Source organism: Octopus bimaculoides, chromosome 4 (assembly GCF_001194135.2).
Source record: "Octopus bimaculoides isolate UCB-OBI-ISO-001 chromosome 4, ASM119413v2, whole genome shotgun sequence".
NCBI classification, from domain to species: domain Eukaryota; kingdom Metazoa; phylum Mollusca; class Cephalopoda; order Octopoda; family Octopodidae; genus Octopus; species Octopus bimaculoides.
Window position 1 is genome coordinate 1554823 of NC_068984.1, and position 26539 is coordinate 1581361.

Here is a 26539-nt window from a genome sequence, read left to right on the forward strand (position 1 = left end):
ATATATATATATATATATATATATATATATATATATATATATATACGTGCACACACATGTATATGTTCAAGGGATTTTTGAAATACTCTGTAATTAGTGAAGCCTTTAGAAAATAAAACTCTTTAACCAAATTAATTTATATTCATTGAGTTTATTAATTTCTTTCATTCAAGTTATTTCACTTGTCTTAATTTATTTACTTATTTTTGTTTTCTTCGCATCTATGCAAAGTATTTGCTCTTTTTATGCCTCTCTTCCACTGCTACCTTCCCAACATTCCGTCCCCCACCCACCCCTCCTTACTGATGTAATAACCAGTAAGTACTTTTTGTAAGTTGGTAATGTAATAACTAATATCTCGGTAAGTTGGTGATTCATTTGTAACTTATTTCCATGAAGACAAACTACACCTTGTTTCGATTTAAGTAAACACCAAACAAAAACAAAAAACATATTTGATGTTTTCTCTTGGTAAACACTGATAGGTCTACAGCTCGTTTGCAGGGCAAACGAGTGAAATTAATATCGACGCTAAAGCGGGAGAAGAGCTCGAAAGCCAGAGGTCTGCTCATTAAAGGTAACAGTGAAAATATATCTAACATGAGTAAAACAGCAGCAAGAAGTCTTAGAAGTTCTGCGAGAAGTTGCTAATTATATAGAAGGACCAAAGTTGGTGGAATATGAAATATAACACAGGGGAGCTTTTGCTTTCCAAGTTGATGCATTGTTGAAGAATTTGAGATTATTCCAAGATTATAATTAATTTTGATTTGGGGGGAAAAAAAAACAATAAAAAACACAGGCACAAGCATAGATGTGTGATTAAGAAGCCTGTTTTGTAACCAAATGGCTTTTGGTTCAGCCCCACTTCACAGCACTTTGGGTTAGTGGAATCTACTATAGCTCCAGCCCCAAATTGATTAATGCCTTGTGAAAGAATTTGGTAGATGGAAATTATGTGGAAGCCTGCCGTGTGTGTGTGTGTGTGTATGCACTAGCTTCAAAGCTGCCCCATAGGGTGGCGTTTAAGCTAGTATATAGCTTTTAAGCAACTGACTCCGAATGGGAAGATCTGCAAACAGATCTCTGACTTGTTTTGGAGAATTTGTTTTAATTGCTTCCTCCAGAGTCTCATCCCAACAATGATCATATTCGTCGCAAAAAATCAAGGAAAAAAAAAAAAAAAAAAATCGCTGAAAACAATTGCAGTAATGAAAACATAGGAATCTAAAATTTCAGGATTGCAGGTTCAGATTCGGCTTGGAACGTTTTTAATTTATTCATGGAGTTAGCCTTTAGATTATAAAAATTGTTATTGTACAAAAAATTTTGTCACAAAAAGTCACATAAAAAAAAAATCGCCAAAAACAATCACAGTAATGAAAACTTGGGAATCCAAAATTTCAGGATTGTGGGGCTGGATTCAGCCTGGAATATTTTTACTTTACTGATAGAGTCAGCCTGATTCCAAAATGGCATGATATATTGGGCTACAGCCTCTAGGAGTAAAGTTGAAAAAGTGTGACACACTGACATTCACATTTATTATAACAGATATGTTCAATTTGGGGGAGACTTTATTTCAATTAAAGTGTATTTTATATATGTGTGTGTGTGTGTGTGTGTGTGTATGTGTGTGTGTGTGTATATATCTTTGTATGTATTAAAGAAAACAAAAATGATAGTGTTCAGTATGTTGGTGACAGGAATTTCTGTCAAACAAACATAGTTAAACAAAGTTGTACATCATCTCCCTCTTTCTCTCTCTCTTATTATTACTCCCACTGCCACCATCAACACTACTACTTTTAGTAAAACATCATAAACTCTCCCTAAATTACTTTGTCTCTCTCTGTCTGTCTTCGCCACTGCCCTCACCATCTCTATGACTACTATTACTCTCACCCCATCATAAGGAATAATAGGAGTGTCCTTGAATAGTGAGGGGGGGAGGGTCTATGTGTGACACACTGACACACAGAAATTAGTTTTTGTATTTATTATATTAGATGGTATCAAAAACTTCTCAGACTAGTTCCGTAGCATGCCAAAAGATGGCAGCACATGGTTGTGTGCACAGTGAGAGCTAGCAGTGACCTTCATGGGGCAGTGTGCTGAGTGACATCACTGTGTTTATTTTGTAAGATGTGAAATTTGTATCTTTGTGATTACGTGTATGCTGTAGTCTGTGATTTTGTCCCACCTCTCTCTCTCTCTTTCATGACCCGATGACCCGGAAGTTGTTGCTCTTCCATTACTTTCACAAACAGTAACTTTCTTCAGCTGAATACAAGTCATTGATTGGTTAAAATTACCCAAATACAACAGCTTTAACATGAAATAACTTCTAAAATACAAAATTTTGTCAAAAACATTAAGAGTAAACCATGTTCTACGTGACACATTCAACCAGTAGCCAAAGTTTCAAACTGTTTAGTTAAAAAAAGTCATTTAAAAAACCTGTAAAGTGATAGCGTGTTGTCAACTTAATGGGACAGTCTCATGAAAGGGAAGAATGCTACTCTTACTTAGCCTTGAGCTAAATAACAGTAGTATTCTTCCCTTTTATGGGACTGTCACATTAAGTTGACAACATACTATCACTTGATCGTGCTGCTACTGCATAAATCTCTCTGAGAGATTTAGAAATATATTATTTCTAAAAAATCTGTGACTGAGAGTGAAAAGAGCCTAAATTTTATAGAATTTGAAGAGAATTTCCAGATGAAGAAGGGGATCTAATTGACTGGCAAAAGACTCATTCTCCAACAGACAACAACCTCTGACCCACTCACTCTATTGTACATCATCATCATCATCGTTTAACGTCCGCTTTCCATGCTAGCATGGGTTGGACGATTTGACTGAGGACTGGTGAAACCAGATGGCTACACCAGGCTCCAATCTGATTTGGCAGAGTTTCTACAGCTGGATGTCCTTCCTAACGCCAACCACTCAGAGGGTGTACCTGCCTGATATTTAGAGGTCTTCAACAGTCCAACTACTTAACTAAAGAAATCTGAAATATAAAAGGAACCTCTGCTGAAATATTGAATAAACTCCTAACAATGATTCCAGACCAGAAAACCATTCAAGGATTCACTCAGGGAAGATCAGTTGCTACAAACTCAATCACAGATCAACTTCCTGCCATAATGTGACAAGAAAACCCGATAAAAAACAAGTTAAGGAGGTGTTCCAGTATGGTCGCAGTCCTACAACTGAAAGCATTAAAAGAATGAAGGAATGCTGTCGTCTCTCTCTGTCTATTCCATCATTACAATGTCCTTTACTCTTCTTCGCTGCTTACATACCACCTCTACACAAACCAAGAGTATGTTACTAACAATGGCGTTTTCTTATCAATCTTAGTTGAAGAAACACAACCATGGCAGAAGGGTAAGAACTCAGAAAAGTAAGAACAGAAGCTAAACGATTTTGGCTTTAGTCTAATGCTCTACAATATATGAATCATGTCTACATAGAAGTAGGAAATGGTAGAATGCATCATCTCCAAAGCCACAAAAGAATATTTATTGTTGTTGCAAGTATTGTTGTGCTGTTAAAAATATCATTTTATATTTCAAGTTGTATTTGTCTGACAAAAATGAAGTGACCTCCTCCAAGCATCAGATGATGACAACTGAAACGACTGGCCTATATAGAGGGGAGGAGGAAAGAGTTGTGTGAGACCCTTTCATATTTACATTCCTTTGTCAAATGTAATGCTTATTTATTCAGATTCTTTTCAGTTAATCATGCATTATCTTGCAGCTCTGTGATTACAATAACATGACTGTTTATTTATAGAATGACATAACAAGGACAGGCAGGATCTGGCTTGTTTCAACATAAAACAGGTAGAATATTTGGGCAGTTTAAATGCTAAAGGGTCAAAACCCTGAGGTGTATATATACTGACCAACAACCTCATCTCAGACCAGTTGCAGTGGAAATGAGTGAGTGACAGGTTACACTCGGTGCAATGAGTGAGTGACAGGACAGGTCACTCTCAGAGCAATGAGTGAGTGACAGGTCACACTCAGTGCAATGAGTGAGTAACAGGACAGGTCACACTCAGCGCAATGAGTGAGTAACAGGACATGTCACACTCAATGCAATGAGTGAGTGACAGGACAGGTCACACTCAGCACAATGAGTGAGTAACAGGACAGGTCACACTCAATGCAATGAGAGAGTGACAGGACAGGTCACACTCAGTGCAATGAGTGAGCAACAGGTCACTCTCAGAGCAATGATGTGAGTGACAGGTCAATGACAATTCTGACACCAAATAATAACTGGTTAAGTGAGGTCAACAGCTTTTGGGCGTTTTTCAATGACAAATGTCTTCAAAGCTGTAATTGCTATCCTTACATCTCCTTTCATTAAACTCCCATTCTGTATACAGATCCCTTAGAGAAGCACAAGGCTCCAATTTCAAATACAATTAATCTTTTATCTTTTACCTGTTTCACTCAGGAGACTGTGGGCCATGCTGAAGCGCCACCTACTTTAAGAAGCAATCATTTTCTTCAAAGCCTGATTTTATCAGTTTGTTCAGCTTAATTGCTAGGCTAGAGGGATGTAAACATAGCAACACTAGTTGTCAAGTGGTGGTGGGGGACAAACAGTCTCTCTCTCTCTCTCTCTCACACACACACACACTTTATGGGCTTCTTTTAGTTTCTGTCAACTGGATCTATTCACAAGACTTTGGTCGACCTGAGGCTATAGTAGAAGACACTCGTTCCAGGTGCCACGCAGTGGGACTGAACCCGGAACCATGTGGTGGGGAAGCAAACTTCTTCAGAGACATTAGAAAAACTTAATGAAATGAAAGAATTACACCTGGGAAGTGAAACTCTGTTGAAGAAGGCATTTGAACTTATCTTAGCACTTCAATGGGATTTTCCAATTCCAAGAACTGATTAATTAATCCACTGAAATTAGTTAACTTCTACAGCTACCAGAATTGTGTTTTGTAGCGTCATAAAAACTGACATCACAAGGAAAGAGTAAGATGTGTGTGGATGGGTGGGAGTGGAGGTAGGTATTTCATTAAATGAGATAAATGGTACAGACGTAGAGAGGAAGGTCTAGCAGAACCACAATGTAATAGGTTAGTAAACTGATACCAATTGCACGAGTAGCAGTGGCTCTGCTCAGCAAGCTTCAATTACCACAAACCATATGTTAGAGAGATAAAGACGGGTTATTCAACAATGTAATGGCTAGATTCAAAGCTAATCCTAATTCTTTGTAGAGTGATCACCATGTGTTTGCCAAACATTCAGACGCCACATAAGTAGATAAGGTATGAAACTAAAAAGCAATTACAAGTACAAGGTCTTTTAAGAACCAACCAAACTTTAATGAAATCTTCAGTTCTTCAGACTTTGGTTATTTCAATCAGAAACATTGTTTAGAATTTCTTCCTGAACATGTATTTAAATCATATTTTAAGCAGCGAATATCTTATCAGGGTTTTTGTGTCATAGTAACAGATGTAGCCAGACAACCATGTCTAAAACAGACACAAAGTGTAGAAAGGAAATAGAGGTTATTGCTGGTGGTGGTGGTGGTGGTGGTGGTGGTAGTCATAGTAGCAGTAGTAGTAAATGTCTTTTTTTTATTGCTTCGGGGAGGAAGAGCAGGTCGTTTGGCTCTTTCAAGGGCCTCCATAGCCGATAGGAACAAGAGTCTTTACTCATCCATTCACTGGCTGGAGGAGTTCAGCCAGGCAGCAGAATAACTTGACCCACAAACAAGAAATGGACAGTCTCATTGATTAGTTTCACAATGTTCACAAAATCCATGTCTCTTTAAATTCACTCACAAGGCTCATGTCAGCCCAAAGTTACAATAGTCGTTGCTGCTGTATTGTGGAACTGAACTTGCGAACATGTAATTACAAAAGAAAACTTCTTAACCACATGAAGAAATGCTACACTTTCACCACATATCCACCATCATCATCATCATCATCATCGTTTTAACATCCACTTTTCCATGCCTGCATGGGTCGGATGGAATTCACTGTGTCAGATTTTCTATGGCTGGATGTCGTTCCTGTTGCCAATCCTCGCCTGTTTCCAAACAAGGAAATAATTTCCCATGGCTGCTGGACATAGTTTCAATGGAAGACTAAAAACAAAAAGCATTGCTTGTGTGATGACCGATGGTCATTTACACACACACACACACACACACAATGGGCTTCTTTCAGTTTTTGTCCAGCAGATCCACCCATAAGGCTTTGCTCAGTGAGGGGCTGTAATAAAAGACACTTGCCTCAGGTACTGCACAATGGGACTGAACCTCAGACCAATAGGGGTGGGAAGCAAGCTTCTTAACCACAGTCATGCTCCATCCCTGCTGACCTTCGACTTCAATCAATTATTTACACTCAACCATTTCTGTAAACGACCCTCAGATGGAAAGTAAAATAACTGGAACATCAGAGTAAAGTAAGGTATGTAGCATAGAGTGGTCCTGCTTAATAAAAACAGGGAAATTACTGCAGTGGGATTGAACTCACACTCTTGTAATCCAACAGAGAGCTAACCAGTATTCATGTTTCTATATAGGGGCAGACGTGGCTGTGTGGTAAGAAGCTTGCTTCTCAACTACATGGTTCCAGATTCATTTCACTGTGTGGCACCTTGGGTACATGTCTTCTACTTTAGCCTTGGGCCTAGATTTGGTAGATGGAAACTGAAAGAAGCCCATCATATGTGTGTGTGTGTGTGTATGTTTGTGTCTGTGTCTCCCACCACTACTTGACAATTGGTACTGGTTTGTTTATGTCCCTGTAACTTAGCAGTTTAGCAAAAGAGACTGATAGAATAAGTACCAGGGTCATGAATAAAGTACTGGAGTTGATTTGTTCAGCAAAAAAACTCTTCAAGGCAGTGCCCCAGCATGACCACAGTCTAACGACTGAAACAAGTGAGAGATAAAAGCTGTGAGGTCAGAACAAGTGTTGCACCATGAACTGGAAGTTGAGGGGAGGTCAAGAGAGGGGGGAGACTTATCCAAATTCGTTTGCCTTTGCCTATATCTATCATCATCATCGTTTAACGTCTGCTTTCCATGCTGGCATGGGTTGGACAGTTTGACTGAGGTCTGGAGAGCCAATGGCTGTACCAGGCTCCAATCTGATCTGGCAATATTTCTACAGCTGGAAGTCCCTCCTAACGCCAACCACTCCAAAAGTGTAGTGGGTACTTTTTACGTGCCACTGGCACAGGAGCCAGTCAGGGGGCACTGGCATTGGCCACATTTGGATGGTGCTTTTTATGTACCATCGATACGAGAGCCATGGCATCGGCCACATTTGGAAGGTGCTTTTTACGTGCCACTGGCACGGGAGCCAGTCAGGGGGTACTGGCATCGGTCACATTTGGACGGTGCTTTTTACTTGTCACTGGCACAGGAGCCAGTCCTGAGGCACTGGCATTGGCCACATACAGATGGTGCTTTTTATGTGCCACTGGCATGGGAGCCAGTTCTATGTTTTTACGATTTAACCAGGATGGGGGTGGGGTGTGTATGACCTTTTGGGGTCAGTCTTTAGACTGGTGACATTGATGTGGTTGATGTTAATTTAAATATTTTCAGGTTGGTGTCTGTTGGAAAATTGTGAACAGAACAGAAATTGCAAAAAGGGCTTATGTTTATTTCACCTCAGTAGAGATATTAATCTTGGTTGATTAATGAGAGAATTAGTCAAGATGATTAATGTGTGACCTGAAGGAGAAGATGGCGTTAGTGACTAGAAAAGGAAGGATGTATATGTTGTGTAGGCTGAGGTGAAGATGGAGGTGTGTAAGTAGCAAGTTAAGAGGAGCAGAGGCTGTTGTTGTAGCAGTGTATAAAAGAAAATGAGGCCACAATGCACGTGTAGAGTGAAGATTGAAGTGAGTTCACTGAGAGATTCAGTGAGTCAGAGGGGTTTCTTTTTTCCCCTTGTGTTTGCAATAGGATGTGGTGGGGTGAGGTGTCAACATCAACATCCCAGATATGAGAGTAGTGTTCCATTGTGTGTGTGTGTGTGTGTGTGTAACAGCATCACTGTTCTAGAGGCAGGAGCAGCACTGAGTGTTCTAAAGAATTGGTTGTTGTTCAAAGCTGATGAATTTTCTGAATGAAGTCAATGGTTAAAGTAAATCTACATAAACTACACCTGACAGGTGAGTTAATAAAAGACACCGACAGAGAAACAGCTGTTCAGAAGAACCAAACAGATGTTATATAGTTGCTGCTGCTGCTGCTGCCGATAAACTATAACCAATATATTTACTATGATAAGGTAAAGGTACTCCATTATTTAAACAACCCCTTCCAGATATAAATTACACGAATTGCTAACAACATGCTTATTAGTAATTTAACACCTGTAGATGATGATGATGATGATGAAATCTGAGACACCATCCCAGCCCAGAAAATTGATACACAAGATCTAAAACAAATAAATTGCAGTAACGATGATTATACTCGTCATTGTACAATTTAAAAGTTGTAAATGCTAGCTCACAGATGTAATTGCACAAAGGTATGTGAACCAAATGCAACAGACTAAGCACAGTTCTCACCTGTCTATAATTAATATGACAGGTTCAAAGAGTGATAATTAAATTGTATTACGACTACAGTCCAAGGTGTATTTAAAAAACACACACAAATACTTAATTACTCACATAAATGGCAATAAAGTGTCAAGATGGCAGAATCTTTGGCAGATCAGACAAAATGCTTGGCATCATTTCTTGTTCTTTATGTTCTGAGTTCAAATTCTACTGAAGTCAGTTTTCTCTTTCATCCCTCCAGGGTCAATTAGAAGAGTACCAGTCAAATACTGGGGTTGATGTAATCAACTTGTCGTCGTCCTCCTCCTCCTCTCCTCAAAATTGCTAGTCTTCAACCTTGCAATGGACTAGCATCCTGTTCAGGGCAACTGATGTTGGTCACTTATGAGAAACCAGCTTTACGTGTCCCAAAGATCAAAGAATAAAATTACCCCCCCCTCCTCCAATCAGTTGTTCTCTGTTATTCCATTGGTTCACCAGTCGAGTGTCCAGCAACAAGAGATGTGAGGTTACAATTTGATAAATGAGCAGGAAAAGAAAAAAAACTACAGTTGTCACTCATAAGAGTATGATTTGGTAGTATATACATCTGCAAAATTTCGTCAAAAAATGTGCATTTTTCATAAAGTTACCATTGCCTGCCACCAAGCCCACCATGCGCACTCATCCTACACACCCTATGTTTTATCATTCACTTGTTTCAGTCATTAGACTGTGGCCATGCTGGGGCATCACTTTGAAGGATTTCTAGCTGAATCAGTTGACCCCAGTACTTTATATTTTTTTAAGCCTGGTACTATTGATCTCTTTTGCTGAACAGCTAAGTTACGGGGGAGGTAAACACACCAACATATACACAGATATTATGGAGGATTTCTTTCAGTTTCCGTCTATCAAATCCACTCATAAAGCTTTGGTTGGCCTGAGGTTATAGTAGAAAACACTTTCCTAAGTTGCCACACTGTGGGACTGAACCTGGAACCATGTGGTTGGGGAGCAGAGAGAAATCAACTGAGAGAATGGTGTTTTGCCAGAGATAATTCATTAAATGCTGGTCGTTCAGTTAGTAAGCCAACACAGTGACAATAAGTATTAGCTATGATACTTTTACCATGTGTAAACTAAGTATATATTGAAATTTGTAGAAACAGCAAACCCATACTTTTTTTTGTGAAAGTTTGTAAAAACCCTGGAAAAAAAGAAGAAAACAAGGAAAACACAAAATGTACCCATGATACAATGCAAAACAAATTTCCACATTCTAAAGAAATATTTTAAAAACTCAAGAGATTTATAATAGAGTAATATTTTGGATTGAGGCCAGTTCTACAGAAAATAATTACACACTGATGCAAAAAAAACTGGTATCCACAGGTATCATGGCATTAAATTCACCATAAATATATTCTTCCACTGATGATAATCATCATCATCATCGTTTAACGTCTGTTTTCCATGCTCGCATGGGTTGGATGGTTCGACTGGGGTCTGGGAAGCCAGGAGGCTGCACCAGGCCCCAATCTGATCTGGCATTGTTTCTACAGCTGGATGCCCTTACTAGAGCCAACCACTCCGAGAGTGTAGTGGGTGCTTTTTACGTGCCACCAGCATAGGAGCCAGTCAGGCGGGCTTGGCATCGATCATGTTTGGATAGTGCTTTTTACGTGCCACCGGCATGGGGTGGGGCAGTCAGGGGGTACTGTCATCGGCACGTTCAGATGGTGCATTTTACATGCCACCAGCATGGGAGCCAGTCAGGCTGACTTGATAAATAATAATATAAACACACACACACACACACACATACAGCAGCAGGTTTCTTTCAGTTTCCATCTACCAAATCTACTCTCAAGGCGTTGGTAAGTCCAGGGCTATAGTAAAAAATACTTGCTCAAGGCACTGTGCAGTGGGACTGAACCGGAAACCATGTGATTGGGAAGCAGACTTCTTAACCATACAACCCTCTGACTTGAAATAGCAATGTGTTCAATGGACGGAGGGAAAATGTGTTCAGCGACCTTAATTAGGCTGTGATCAGATGATTTGGAGGTAGAAAGAGTAGGAGGAGGTTTGGTGTTGGAAGTAGGGGGTGAAAAAATGGTGGCAGCATTCGGAAAGTCACTCTGCAAGTTAGGAAAGACTATGGTGCTTACCTCAGTAGAATTGGTGTGAAATGTGAGTGTTTGCCAAAAGAAGTGACATTGAAGTTACTAAAAGTGATGACAACTTAGCGTCGGCTAAGAGGAATGGAGGAATATTTAAGTCCACTTAACTGCAAGTATTTGCTACAAATGTCAATTTGATAGAGATGAATGGTAAGGAGGGCGGATTCAATGCAAAAACAGCAGACACCATTTTAGAGAAAGTTGAAGAATAGAGTGAAATATAGACAGCAGATGTGAATAAGTGATAGGTAGAGAAGTGTCTCAGTAAGGAATAGGATGTCTACAGTTTGTCTGTGAAAATGAGATGGCAGTGGGTCAAAGTTCAAAGGAAACAAAATCGGCCACAAGATTATTTCTTCAGTTCTATATTCAAGAGATGAGGAATTATTTACATTATTTACATTTGACAGATATTTGTCCTCATCGTGTTTGTTGTTAACACAACATTTCGGCTGATATACCCTCCAGCCTTCATCAGGTGTCTTGGGGAAATTTCAAACCTGGGTTCTCGTTCCTAAGGTATTTTTCGATGTAATTATTCAGGTGACTACCTGGAATCAAACTCAGAATCTTGGTGTTAGTAGCCCATGCTCTTAACCACTATGCCATATGCCCGTTCTTTTACTGGGTGGAGTGGGGTGGGGGAGAAGAAGAAGCTATGGCTTAAGGTAACTCCAGCATTGATATTATTAAATAATCCAGCAAGAAATTAGAGGCTTTGGGTGAGTTTCTTGAAACCATTTACTTGCAGGAGAGGAGTATTAATTATAAACGGAGGAGAAAAATATACAGGCTTATGTGGCCGAAGATAGAGCAACCTCTTAAGAAGCCACTAGCAACAGGTTCAAATCCCAGTCAAAGATTCACAGATACACTCTTGCATTTATCTCCGCCATCATTCCCATCTCTTCATCACTCAGAGCACACTTCTATGAGTTACATTGGTTGCTACCCAACACTTCCACCACTCATACTTATTTCTCTACCCACACATACAATTCTAGCCACCCTTTCTCTCACGGCACCCAACCCATTGTTTCCCTCTACCACTTCTCTCTCTCCCCATCTAAGAAGCTTTCATAACATTCACACTGTTTCCCTTTTTTCCTGCCTCTCTGTGCTTCTTTTTCTCCCACTGCCCCCCCTTCAACACCCCCTTCTCATTCGTCCCCCTCACCACAACCCCCACGCCCCTTTCTTTCCTTCAATATAACTCACTCACGATTCCTCCCCACCCTAACCCTATTGCTCTCTTCCTACCCTCCTCTCCCTCACCTTTGCTCCATTCTCTGCCCTTATCATTTCAGGTAAATCTAGATACCTCTTTATAGAATCCAGCCCTTTTTTCTCAATACCCATCATTAATTCTTTCCTTTTCCCCTGCTCCCTTCTATATCCCCCAGTTCTCTCCATTTACTTACCATCCTTTATCTGTCCCCTAAGAACCATTGCCAACTTATTTCCCTTCTGGCACCACAAAAAACCCGCAAACAATACACTCTGTAAAATTGGATAGCGTTAAGAAAGGTACCCAGCTGAAGAAACCATGCTAAAGTAGTCTCTGAAACATGAGATAGTTCTCTGCTGTCAGATCCTGTCAAACCAACCAAGCCATAGAAGCTGGCACTGGGATATTAATAACAATGGTCTTGAAAGACGACATTCACTTCCAATTAAGTTTCTGATCCAAATGATTGTAGCATTGCAAACTCTGATAAAGGTATCCATTATCCAGGAAACGTTAAACGAGATGATGTGTCAGGCTTAATGCACCACCTCAAAAAATATTGCAGCACCTTATTGCAGAAACAACACGAGAAAGACTACATAACTCAGACTCCTTGCTGGTCATTCCATTTTCAGAGTGGTCAAGCTCTTAAACAGGCTGCCATTCATTGCATTTGTGGGAACCACTGATCTTCCGAAGCAACTTTCTGTGTAGAGGCAAGAAGAACAGATTCTTCAGTTGTAAAGCTGCCAAGAATGGGGGGGGGAGTGGGAAGTGAGACAAAGAAAAGGAACAAGGAAAGAAGAATCATTAAGGAGAGTAAAGAAGAAATGATAGAGAGACGGAGGAAGGAAATTCCACAAAGAAAATTGTGAGGGACAGGAAGCAAGATGAGAGAGAGAGAGAGGGGGGGGGAAGGAAGGAAGGAAGGAAGCAGTGTCTAAGAAAAGATCAGTTCAGACTGAATCAGCAGGGTTGTCATGAGGTGGTAGAGTTTCAACAGAGTCAGGGGTATGTTGATGAGAGTAGGTGTGTCAAAGAAGCATTGGCAACCGACTTCTGAGTGGAGGGGGATATTTATAGGAGGGAAATAGAAACAGAAAAGACAAACAAAAAAAGAAAACATCACATATTAGATAATGGACCCCCAACAGGGATGAGATGAATGGCGGGAGATGGGATTGTATTGGTTTGTAAAATTCATGGATAACACAAGTGACCAGATACATTTGGTAAGCTTTTAAACATTTGCTGTGTATATACATGTACACACACACACACAGATGAGTTAAAATTAGCATATTTAATGCAAAGAACATTTTGCACACTTTAAAACTGATGGCTAAATAAATAGAAAATTTGAAGATTGTTTTCTATAAAGTATTTAGCCAAGAGTTTGGTAACCAAATGAAATACAAGTCTGCACGAAAACAATGACAGCTGGATTCTTTCATAGTCACTATACTATTTCTTCACCTAATTCTAAGGAGTTTGTAAAGTTAGCAAAGCAATACAGAATTAGAAGAAATTCTATCCAAACTGGCATCGATGCTCCAGTTTTGCAAGCATTCAACTGCTGTGAGCAGGTGTAGGCAAGAGATAACCTTTCAAATAGGAAAAACAGGAGAGGAAATTTAAAGCTGTTTAGACAATTAGACACACCTATCTCTTACAGGCTGTAATCTTCATGAACCGATGAGGGTTGCCTCTATGTGGTTGTTAGAAATAGCAGCAAAGCCATCCTTGCATCATATTGTTTTAAAAAGGGGAAGAACACACTGGATAATGTAGTTGTAGATAAATCAGATGGGATGGTCACAACCAGGATCTCTTTGATCATAGGTCTTCCCAATGATGGTTGACCTTGGGCTAAACAACACCCATTCATAAACTATGTAAATCGATCGGCGTAACAATGCTTCAATCTCTAAATCAATTATTTTCACCAAATATTCAATCTTTTATTGATTAAAAATAAACGTTTCTATTAAAATTAAATTAAAATGAATTATTATTTTTGCTCTTGATGAGTTTTGACAGATTTGTTCTTTCTATCTCACTGACTCAACCCAGGGTGGCCATGTGGTTAAGAAGCCCACATCCTGTGGTTTCAGGTTCAGTCCCACCCTGAGCAAGAGTCTTCTACTATAGCTCTGGGCTGACCAAAGTCTTGCAAGTGGATTTGATAGAGGGAAACTGAAAGAAGCCCATCATATATGTGTGTGTGTGTTTGTGCATACACACACACACACACACATGCACGCAATATTTCCTTGTCTTGACATAACAGGATAGTCTTAAATGAGCCCCACTGTCATACAAGCAGAGTCCCATAATAATAATAATAATAATAATAATAATAATAACGATAAGTCCAGTCTGGCCACGGGGAGAAATCTTATCTTACTTGGAAACAGGTAAGGGTTGGTGACAGGAGGGACATCCAGCCATAGAAAATCTGCCTCAACAAATTCCGCTTGACACATGCAAGTATGGACAAGTGGATGTTAAAGCAGTTATGATGATGATGATGATGATACTCATTGTCACACATGACCCAACAAGGGAGTACAGATAATCATTAGATTTGCTAGAAATAGCAGACAAATCTCTCAAACTTTCTTTATAAAAAGGAAGGACACATTGGTTAATTTAGTTCTGAATACACTATGTCATAAAAAAAATATAAAATGATCCCAGTAGAAATGTTTTTGATCAAAGGTTTGTTTGACCAGTACTGACCACTGGCCAAACAACTACAATCACCCACAGACTTTTATAAGATGAGACAATCCATGGCCAGACATATTGTCACCATTTCCACAGACTGCATTAAAAACTGGAGACTTCCTTCTAGATTTCCTATTCTTGACCCAATGTATAATACATATTCCAGACAATGTTCGTGACAGGTGAGAAGACTCAACTCAGCACAGCTTTCCAAATACTTGTAGCCAATTGTTGAGCTCTCAGTCTATCTATTGTATCCCCCCTCACCCCTCTCTGCCTGCCTGTCTCTCTCCATGTGCCATGTCTACAGATGTTGACAATCACAGAACTCCAAACCAAACTCTGAAGATTATTTTTTTGGGGAAGATACAGCAGTGGTTTCCCATTGTCTTCTACCAGTTTATTTACAATTCATTCTGCTAGTCTCCTGCTGGTATGGGTTGACAGGTTCCAATAGGGTAGAAGACTACATCTTTCTCCAGTTTCTCAGTTTCGGTATTTCTACAGTCGGGTGCCTTTCCTAATGCCAACCACTTTTCAGAGTGTACTGGGTGCTTTTTGTTTATGGCACCAGCACTAGTGAGGTCACCATATAACTTGCAACACCAAACAAGGAATGAATATCTTACTAGCATTGTTTTGTAAAGAGAAAAAATTTCTTTTTTTTAAGCATCAACTCTATGATGATGATGATGATGATATTGCTGATGATGATTTAATGGTTGTGTGTATTTTGATTTAATAATTAACATTTTTCATAACTATATTTCTAATGAGTAATCTGCTTCAATTAATATTCAAAATAATTGAGATTTTCAAAAGATTTAGTAAAATACCTGTAACTTCATACACAGTTTTGTGGGTGTGTATATATATTGCTATCATCTTTTTATTTTAATGTCTACTGTTCCATGCTGACATTGGTCAGACAAAACTCATTAAGGTAGATTTTGCATGGCCAGATGCCCTTCCTGTTCTAAACTCTTACCTGTTTCCAAGGTAACATTTCTTTAGGGCCAGGCATATTTTCAGAATTTTGAAAATGAAGAACATTGTATAACAGTAATAGTCACAAGTACTGCATAAAGCCAAACCAAGGAGACACAAAACATGCCTCACACACATACACACATGCACGGGTACACACACACACACACGATGAGCTTCTTTCAGCTTTCTCCTACCAAATCTATTCACAAGGCTTTAAGTCAACCTGGAGCCATAACAGAAGATGCTTGCCCAAGGCGCCATGCAGTATGTCTTTCTTTTTTTTTATGGTACGGACCAAGTGAAACATCCCAATATCATTCATAGTACGAGGCTTTATTAAAATATGAAGACAGTATGTGTCAGGGGTCAGTATTAGAACTGTTAATACAATCTGACATACAGCAAAGAAAATTTATCCCGTTTTGGTCAGTGCTAAAAATAACAGCCAAATTTCCCTCAAATCACACTCTATTGTCATAAAAAAGGACAAATTAGACCCCCCGCATAAATATCTTGTGCCTGATTAAAACAAAAGATGTTCACAAATGGAAAGCTTTTTTATGATCGTCTGCTTGATGAGTTGACCCAGGGTTAAACAGCCACAGATTTATTCAAGACTTGCTCAAGAAAATCACACATCATCAATCTCAATGACATTTAACAATTTGTGCAACGATAAAGTTTACTTTTATGTTTATTTTCATTCCTTGTTTGAGATAAGAATGGTACTTTTAGGTAAAAATCTGACACTCAGAATTTCTGAAACACAATATCTAATTCCAGCTGTTGTTCTTATTTACCATTTTATATCACTGACAAACTCAGAAGGAGGTTAAGTTCGTTATCTGCTAATTACAGATTTACATTAGAGCTGACTCCCACAGTCTACTCTAGAGTATATCAGGTTATTTCAATGCACCAACATAATATAATAAAACATTCATTATTTACATTTATATTTGACGGATATTTGTCCTCATCTTGTTTATTGTTAACACAACATTTCGGCTGATATACCCTCCAGCCTTCATCAGTTGTCTTGGGGAAATTTTGAACCTTTGGTTCTCATTCCTAAGGTATTTTTCAATGTTATTATTATTATTATTATTATTATTCAGGTCATTGCCTAGAATCGAACTCAGAATCTTGGGGTTAGTAGCCCGCGCTCTTAACCACTACGCCATATAACTGTGGGCATGTGGCGTAGTGGTTAATGAATTATTATTATTTATAAAAGTAAAATCTGAAATCCAAGGTGAAGATCTACATTGGTGTCACTGGATAAAGTTTGTCTTCTTCAGTCATGGAGGTGAAGGCCCCTTCCACTGTGGCAACTGCTGCTTCATCTCCGGGTTGTTCCCGTAGACCCAACTCTTGTCACCGGTGGTGATCCTCGACATGGAGGATGGGACATCAGTGACACATTGATGGAGATCTTGACAGACTTCGACACGATGTTCTTTCTGCTCAGCGGTCAGCAGGGGACAAACTTGGCAGGCGTAAGGATTGCCTGCACGTACTCATATGAGATAGACCAGCAACATCAGCAATGTGGTTGATTGTCCTCCAGTAATCCTCATGTACAAGCTGATGAATTCTCTCCACATTTCCGGAGGTGATGCTCATGACAAGTCTTCCAGATTATTCATCGTCTTCCGGGGATATTCTTCCGTTTTTGAAGTGTTCATTCCACTCAAAACATTGCATATGAGCCATTGCTGTAAGTTTGTAGAAGCATGTTCAATGTCTCTGAAGCAGACTTCCCAAGTTTAACGCAAAAATTTCATGTTGGCTCTTTGCCTGAACTTCCTGTCCATGACAAAATCACAGACTACAGCATACACGTAATCACAAAGATACAAATTTCACATCTTACAAAATATACACAGCAATGTCACTCAACACACTGCCCCATGAAGGTCACTGCTAGCTCTCACTGTGCACACAACCGTGTGCTGCCATCTGTTGGCATGCTACGGAACTAGTCTGAGAACTTTTTGATACCGCCTTCTAAGTCTACAGAATTAAGAAATCTTCAAATATTTCAACACTAAAGTGAAACAAACCTAAGTCTGAGTGGCAGCTGTTAGCTTTACTTATCTTGATCATTACTTTTGTTTTTTGTTTTTCCAGTTCAATCCACATAAGCCTCAATGTTGTCATCCTGATAACAAAATCAATACCAGTTATACACAGAGTGATTCAATTAACTGTAACTTCTCTCTTACAAAATTGGACTTGTGTTTATTCAAAGAATGTCAAGTTCATCAATAAAGAATAACCAATGACCAGAAGTCTACAACTACGTCCCCTCTCTCTGTAATTACATTATCGATTAATATTATTAATTAATCAAATGAAGGATTACATTTATCTCACTTGTCTGAAATAAAGTCCAAGAGCAGGTAGACTTTGAACTTAGTACTACAAGCTACCAAATGCCACATGTTCCCTTGTTAAGTGTTATACAAGCTGCAGGTAAACAAGACTTCAATGGTCAGTGAACCTCTTGTCCTGCTGCAGTTCTCAACTGGACACCAAAAAAGAAGTGAATTGATCAAATATATCCTATGTGAAATACAGGCTTTCCAAGTAACATCTGCTTCTACTTGCATAAACAACTAAATATAATGGATCTTGGTTCCTTTCTTGTTTGCTTATAACTTCAGTCTTTGCTAAATTTACTTTGGAGGTCTCTTAATTCAAAATTTTGCTTCTATGTCTAGAATTTCTTCAAGTTACCAGCACACAGCAAATCTGTGCCTGTGGCCTGAAGCTCTATAATAAATAAGAAAGGGCTGAGAACTGAACCTTGCTGGATGCCTAGTTGCATAAATTCATTGCTCACTCTCCTCCTGCTAAACTACATTTGGTTTATATGACACTCATGTACTTCTAGCTTTTTAGGTGTTTGCTAAACTACAGAGCATGGAACCCAATCAAAGGTCTTTTTTTTTTCAGGTCAATAAATGCCAGATACAGAAGCAGCTGACCCCTAGTTAAGTGCTGCTGCTCATGTAGTTGTTTGTCTCATTTAATACCTCTTCCTAGCACAAAACCAAGCTGCATCTAATTCCGTTCCTCATCAATTGTTTTATAGATCTTTCCATACCTTTCATAACTAGGTCCATCAATTTGATGTCCCTAAAGTTGTCTGTTTCTGGTGCATCTACTTTGTCCTTGTAGCAGTCAATTGTGATACCGAGACATATGGTGGTCTGACACCTGATTTCACGAGATACTACTGTCAGTGATGTCAGAGTCAGCAAGAAGTTCATCATGTCAAATCAAATAACGAGATTAATTACTTGGATATATCATTTATAATCAATTTTCTACTCTTAAGAAATATTCTGAAGGTTTGTAGAAACCTCAGAAGACTTTGAAGCTACTGGATTCATATATTTTAGATAAAAGATTGCTCTACAAATTGATAATTATTAATATTAATTGAAGAGAAGGTAACGAGCTGGCAGAATCGTTAACACCCCAGCAAAATGCTTAGTGGTATTTTGTCCATTTTTATGTTTGAATTCAAATTTTACCAAGGTCAACTTTGCCTTTCATTCTTTCGGGGTGGATAAAATAGGGTACCAGTTGCATACTGGGGTCAACGTAATTAATTTACTCCTTCCCTTGAAATTGCTGGCCTTGTGCCAAAATTTGAAATTTTTTACAGAACTCTAAATTATGACCAATCATCATCATCATCATCACCATCACCATTTTTGATGCTGGTCTAAGCTGGAGAGATTATCAGGTTCTGAAACAGTCATTACTAGGAGCCAAGGACCTCATAGAAGGATAAGAAGACCTTGACTAGGGTAACTGGGGTAAAAACGAGGGGACATATAACAATAATAGAGGTGGACAATGGTAAATGGTGGAAGACGACAGAAGCAGCTGAGGGAAGAGTGAGTTATGACTGGCAGTACATAAAAAGGGGGGAAAGGGTTAGGGTTGATTGAGTAGACCCAGGTTCAGTGTGGTCTTTTATTCATGATGGGGAGAGATGAAGTGGTGGTGGTGGTGGTAGGAGAATTAAATATAGGAAAGTCTCATAGTATCCATCATACATAGAGAGATAAGTAACAGAGAAAGATGTCTACTGGTTAGGTCATTGAGCTGCTTATGGTTGGGGTTAGGGTAGGATTTCAGTTGATGGTGAAAACTGTATCTAAAGCAAGGCTTTCACTGCTGATCTGGTGGTGTGTGTTTGCAGTGAATACCATTACTGCAACGATTGATAGAAACACTGAGACTATGAATAACTTCAATGGGGTGCACCTAACGGCCCCACGTCTCTGGGCTGGGCTGCACACCTGATGACCAGTGGTAAGAATAACAGTAAGTCGACTCTGTTGTACAACCAGTCCCAGGCAGTGGCTCTCATGGCTTCTCATCTTAACTGATTGGAAGTGTTATCATGTACATTGTTTTGTCTTGGTATAAAAAGATGGGCCACAGCAAATATTCTGCTCAATACCACAGATTTGCTTGTCAGTTGTTTGACCTTAACCAGTTGAGCATGTCTCTTGGTGGCTGTGAATCTCTGATCACGAGTAGAAGTAGTTGGGGAGCATCATAGTCATGTGTTGAGAGGAATCCTTTGGGGTTTGGATAATTCACCTCTGGAAACATGGGTGTTTCGTTCAACATCCTTAAACAACCCTTATTCAGGGACCTTTTGAATGGGATGGGCTACTCGACCTGAAGAAAATTATCAGTGGGCCGCACCTGCAAGGTCATGTGCTGTTAATCTTGATATGAGGTTACCATGCTGCGCACATATGGTTGTGATGCATGTGCCTGGTGTACCCTTATCAGACGGGTAGCATGATGGGTATACTGGGCTTCGTATATCTGTATCCCAGTGTCACTTTGGTGGCATGCACTGCTCTCTCACTCAATAATAATAATAATAATGATTGCAAATTTTGGCACAAGGCCAGCAATTTTAGGGGTGGGGCTAAGTTGTTTATATATATCTAGGACTATATTATCCAATATGTCCTTCTTTAATTACGAGAGTTGGGTGTGATTTGTGAGAATTTAGCTGCTAATTCTCACAACTCAAGCAGTCAGGTTGAGGCATTGATTGTTTACTGTGTTTGTGTCAGAAGAGATAGGTGTAAGTCAGCTGAGACATAAAACGGAACAGAGTGAGGGAAGGGGTCAGGGACAAATGAGATTGTAAGAAGTCCAGGCAAGTCGTACAATCCTTCAACGTATTTTAACAGTTTGAGCGAAGTAACTCCATTGTTTATGAAGGGGAAGCAAAGCAACGACAAAATGTTTTGTTAGTTTCTTTATCGTTCATTTCATTATTATTTATACCTTCATGTTTGACAAAGGAAATATTTGATAAAATATAAAGAGTATAAAATGTTGGATTAATTGAAAATAATCTTAAATCGAAGCTAATAAGAACAGAGCGAACAAATTTATAACTGAGTTCGAAAAAGAATTTAATATGGGGACGATGGTGTATGTAATGTGAGGATGAAGATATGTGTAGAGGTGTTCAAGGATATTCATTCGTGTCGATAAGGATATATGTGTGTATGTACGATATGGTCACATCTCAAGGTGTTGTGCTGCTAATTGGTGAATTACAGGCACCAATTAAAAGGCGATTTAGTTCAAACAGATTAAAAGTCTTGAGCAAACAGCTGGATAGAATGTAGAAGTGTTATTACACTTGGGATAATAACTAGAATTTAAGACTTGTGGTTTGCGGTAACAGAGTTACATTTAGAAATATAAAATAGTGTGGAATATTTAAATTTTGAGATGGAAAATTCTTCATAGATGAAGAGCAACAAAGGAGTCTTTAGACAATTGCTCAATTTGCTAGAAGAAAAAAAAGCCCCGAAATCGCCCTCAAACCACATCCTACCCTTTAAAGAAGGACACTAAATAATATCGTACTTTTATTTATTCAGATCCTTCAAAAAAAAAACTTACATTATGTGTGTGTGTGTGTGTGCACAATCGAGGCCAAATGTAAGAAGCTGCAGTTTGCAATGAAGACTTTTAAAAATTAAACAGAAAAAAATAACACCTGGATTGGAAGGTCGCTTTTTGTGATAAAGTTTGTCTTTGACAAACTGGACTAGGAAGAACCAAACACGTACGAAATAGTGCAAACATACTTTATATTATTCAGTCTCTAAGAGGAAGGACTAATAAATATGCTAGCAACTTATGTCATACCCTAGGGTGCAACACAATAGCAGTGGGGTCTTTATTAAATAATATGAAGGCAAATCTAGCCAGCACGGGCCAAGGAAAGCGCCTCTGTGAGGCCAGCTAGATATTGTTGCCAAATATCCCTCAAAACACAACCTACTGCATTTAATAAGGAAAAGCACATTAGGTAATGAAGTCATTTGTACACGAATGGAAGGACTTGGGCCACAGATCTGCGTGATTAAGGCTGACACATGGCTAAACAACAACAACAACAAATTCTAAATCGATTCGTTTTAAAGTCTTCGAAAGTTCATATATTTACGCAGACACTTTAAGAATTAAAAGATATGATGTGTGTGTTGGTATATATTTATAATGTAATAGTTTGGTATGAATGAAGCACCTGGGCCCCACATCTTTCGCAGGCTGTTCAAATATTGTGAATTAATCCCTTAATCCCAAACTAAAAGACTTGCTCCCTGGACTCCTTTCACTTCGAAGATGACGATGCAAAAAAAAAAAAAAAAAAATTGTTCAAAGTGAAAAACTCGCTGATGAGGTTTAAATACTTCAGATCCTTGAATGTTTTTGATCAATAAAGACCTTCTTACCGTTCTAATAATTCGTAATCACCTGTAATATACATACATACGTCATGCCACCCCATTTACACACACACACACACACACATATAAACTGACTTTCAGTAACGTTGATGTTTCCACATGGACACTTAATTTAAAATCTTTGATACACACGAGTGTGTGTGTGTGTGTGGTATGCTGCTTTGTCTCTGGGTGATATTCTGGGGTCTATTAGGTAATCAAGACAGCAACAAAAGATGTCATATTTCCCCCCAAGACGCTTCATAATAAACTTGTACAACAATTTATTAGAGAAAAGCTGATGTAGACAATCAGTTCCGATTTGAGTAAATTCAATATTGAAATAGTTATTGGTAAAATACGTGTGTGTGTGTGTGTGTGTGTACATGTACATATATGTGTAAATATACGTGTACATGTAGGCATGTGTGTGCATATATATGTGTGGGCGTAAAATATGGATGATTTAAAATTCTTTTTTTTTTCTCCATAAATGAAATAAACAATGTCTTTAAACGTCGTTCAATGAATCTGGTAGACATAGATACCCACACAAAGATCGTAGTATAAGAACAGTGTCGTGTTGGCTTTAAAATATTTAACATAAATGTGGATCAGACCCTAAGATATTAACATTGTAGGGGAGAGCAAATAAGATGTGATGTTCATGCTTAGCTAGAAGCTATTAGCAGTAAAACAAACAACCGAGCTGGTTTTAATTGGAAACATAAAGTACAGCCAGGCTGTGTAACCTCTAACAGTTTTTGAAAGTACGTGTTTGTGGCAGCAGTTGTTTAGTATTGAAACAATTGTGTCTGATTTTACGAGTTTAATTAATTAAATGCAGACGTAAACACAACAGTTGTAAAGTCGAAATATTTTGCTTTTAAATTCAGAATCTAATTGTCGTTTTATTATTATTATTTTAATAAAGATTACAGCACCAACAAACAGCGATTACTATTCCATAGTAAAAGAGTGAGAGAACTTAACAAAAGAAAAGAAAAAGAGATGAAGAAAACAATTCATTTTTTTTAAAAAAAGAGAGAAACAACAACAAAGTTGAAAGTAATGAGAAAGTGTTTAAAATAAAGGAAGAGAAGAGAAAAGTAAATTTTTAAGAGAAATGTTGCCGAATGTGGGTTGCTTGAAAGCAGGTACGTGATAAATGGTGTTTCTTACCAGATAGTCTTTGATAACTTTGCCTGTCGACATCATCTTTTTAATGATCCGGTAGGGTTGCATGGTAGCTGAGGTTTTTCGCTTTCCTTACCACTTCTTTTTCTTTTTCTTCTTCTTCTTCTTCTAGAGTAAAAGGTGGGGGAGGGTAAGTGGTTGAAGAGACGAGTTGGTGGTGGCGGCGGAGGCGGGAAAGCTAGAGGAGGAGGAGGATCTGTTTTTGGCTGCCTCAAACACAACACTTTTCTCATGAAAAAAGGTCAAGGTAGAAAGTGGAGTCGAGAGTTACTTCCCTTTACGTTGCACTTGCATTGTCGCCTCTTGGCGTTCTCAGTTCGAATTCCACCGCAGTCGACACAGCCTTTCATCCTTTCCAGGTCGATAAATTAAGTACCACTAGGGTCGATGTAATCGACTCATCCCCTCCCCTAAAAAATTGCTGCTGTAGTAGCAAAATTATTATTATTATTATTATCATCATCATCATCATCATCATCATCATCATTATCATTATTATTATTATTATTATTATTATTATTATTATTATTAAGGTAGTGAGCCGGCAGGATCGTTAGCACGCTGGGCGAAATGCTTAGTGCTATTTCGCCCGTCGCTTACGTTCTGAGTTCGAATTCCGCCGAGATCGACTTTGCCTTTCATCCTTTTGGGGTCGATAAATTAAGTACCAGTGAAACACTGTGGTCGATGTAATTAACTAGTCCCCTCCCTCAAAGTTTCAGGCCTTGTGCCTATAGCAGAAAGGATTATTGTTGTTGTTGTTATAGCGAAATCATTACCACGTCGGATAAAATACTTTGATGCATTTTTTCTGGCCCTTTATGTACTGAGTTCAAGTCCTGCATGGTCAACTTTGCTTTCATTCTTCTGGGGTTGATGAAAGACAGTTCCAATAAAAAGGTTGAAGTATGAAGGCCTTTTACTTAAATTACAAATTATTATTATTATTTTGCTTGCCAACTTTTTTTTCCTCTCAACTTTATCTTGCTCATTTTATCAACTTCAATACATACAAAACGTGTCTAAGTTTATCTCTCCTAGATAATAACACACAGATTTAAATAGTTGGGTTAGGTGAATAACCGACAAATTCGTTTCCTTCAGACATGCAATATATCAACCTGCAGAATCATAATTATGTATTTGATAGCATCTAAGATAATTTATTTTTGCCAAGGATTAATGGCAAAGTCGACCTCGGTGGAATTTGAACTCAGAACATAAAGACAGATGCAATGCTGCTAGTTAGTGGTTCCAGACCAGAAAAATCTGAAAGCTACTGTTCAAATATCAGTTAAAATCTTGATACACGTACATGATCAATATTGCTGTTGTTTGTTCCTTCTCGAGCCATGCCTGGCTCATAAGGGCCGATTTCCCAGTTTCATTGGCGTATAGGTTCCCCACCTGGACGGGAAGCTAGTCTGTCGCAGGTGAGCTGCTAGATGCAGGAGGAAAGAGTGAGAGAAAGTTGTGACGAAAGAGTCAGGAGAAGTTTGCCGTTGCAACTGGTTCCATTCCTGATGTAGACAGGTTGCTACAGGAAAACTGAGTATTTCATTAGAGTTGACAGACGGTTAGAGATGGGAGTGGAGGTTAATGTGGTGAGTAGTGAGCAAAGGTTGATGGTAAATATTGATTGGAAGGGGTAGGTGGTTGGGGTGGGGTGGGGGTAAAAGAGTCAGAAGTGGCTCAGAAAGTGGAGGAATGAAATACAAAACTGCAAAAGCAGATGGGGGTGGGGAGATGTATAGTAACAGAGATGGAAATGAGAGGACCATAAGGAGTGGCTATAATGAGTGAAGACGGTAGGAAAAGGAGACGTAAAGAATGCTGATAAAATCCAAGGACAGGGCCCAGCATGTACAGGTGTAAATGAAATGTTTTTATGACCTTATTTTTGCCATGAGAAAAAAGCCTTCTCAAGTACAGTAAACCACCAACCATCTTGCTTCTCCACAAGGTTCAACATCTTGAGATCAGCTTTATTATTTCACCCTGTGTCTTCCTTAGTCTCACTTTTCCATATGTTCCATCCATTTTGAGTGACCAGCACTTCTTTATACGGTTGTCCTCATCCATACACATCATGTGACCATACCAATGCAGTCTTCTCACCTGCATGCAACATCTGCTGCCTCTTCTGTCCAGTTTTTCTCTCAACACGTTTGCACTTTGTCATACATGTACACTAACATTGCACATCCAATGGAATATGTCAGCTTCTTTCCTTTCAAATCTTCACATATCCTCTGCGTTCAGGGCCCAACATCTCACTACCATGTAGCATTGCTATCAGTGTGTGTGTGTGTGTGTGTATTCTATGTATACCCTGTGATCGTTATAACAATGGAAACCAAGAGCAGGAAAGTTTCACTTAAATAACATTGAATTCTTTCCACAGCTTTCTTTTAGAATGTAAGGGAACAAGGAATTCCAAATAATGGTTATTTGTCTATTTGATATGTTTGTGAATTTTTTATATCTGAATTCTCTTTCATCCCCAGAAAGCTGAATGTGTTTGTGGGTTTATGGCAATTACTTGTATTGTTATTGGTTGATTTACTTCATGGTGTAAAGTGGTTGTCATTAGGAAGGGCATCCAGCCATAAAAAAATCCATGCCAAAGCAAACATTGGAGATTGATGTAGTCCTTAGACACATTGATTCCTGTCAAATACCCTTTGCCAGCATGAAACATGGATGTTAAATGATGATGATGATGATGATGATGATGATGATTATCATCATCATACAGTTGTTTTAGGTTTGGATAACGTTTAGATAATGGTTTCTAGTTTTGGATGGTTCTGTGGCATATATATATAAATATAT

At 38.8% G+C, this 26539-nt stretch overlaps 1 protein-coding gene across 2 annotated transcripts in view; it reads right to left on the reverse strand.

Moving 5' to 3' along the window:
• Positions 1–26539, reverse strand: part of LOC106869032 (acylamino-acid-releasing enzyme) — a 111637-nt gene that overhangs the window by 51342 nt on the left and 33756 nt on the right. Inside the window, exon 1 of one of the 2 annotated variants that reach the window (XM_014914534.2) lies at positions 23690–23952. The exons of the other annotated variant lie outside the window; for it this stretch is intronic. Within the exon in view, the coding sequence (XP_014770020.1) occupies positions 23690–23752 (63 nt within the window). The 5' untranslated portion in view covers positions 23753–23952. Of the gene's footprint in view, positions 1–23689; positions 23953–26539 lie in introns of those variants that run through there. 2 annotated transcript variants of the gene reach the window in all.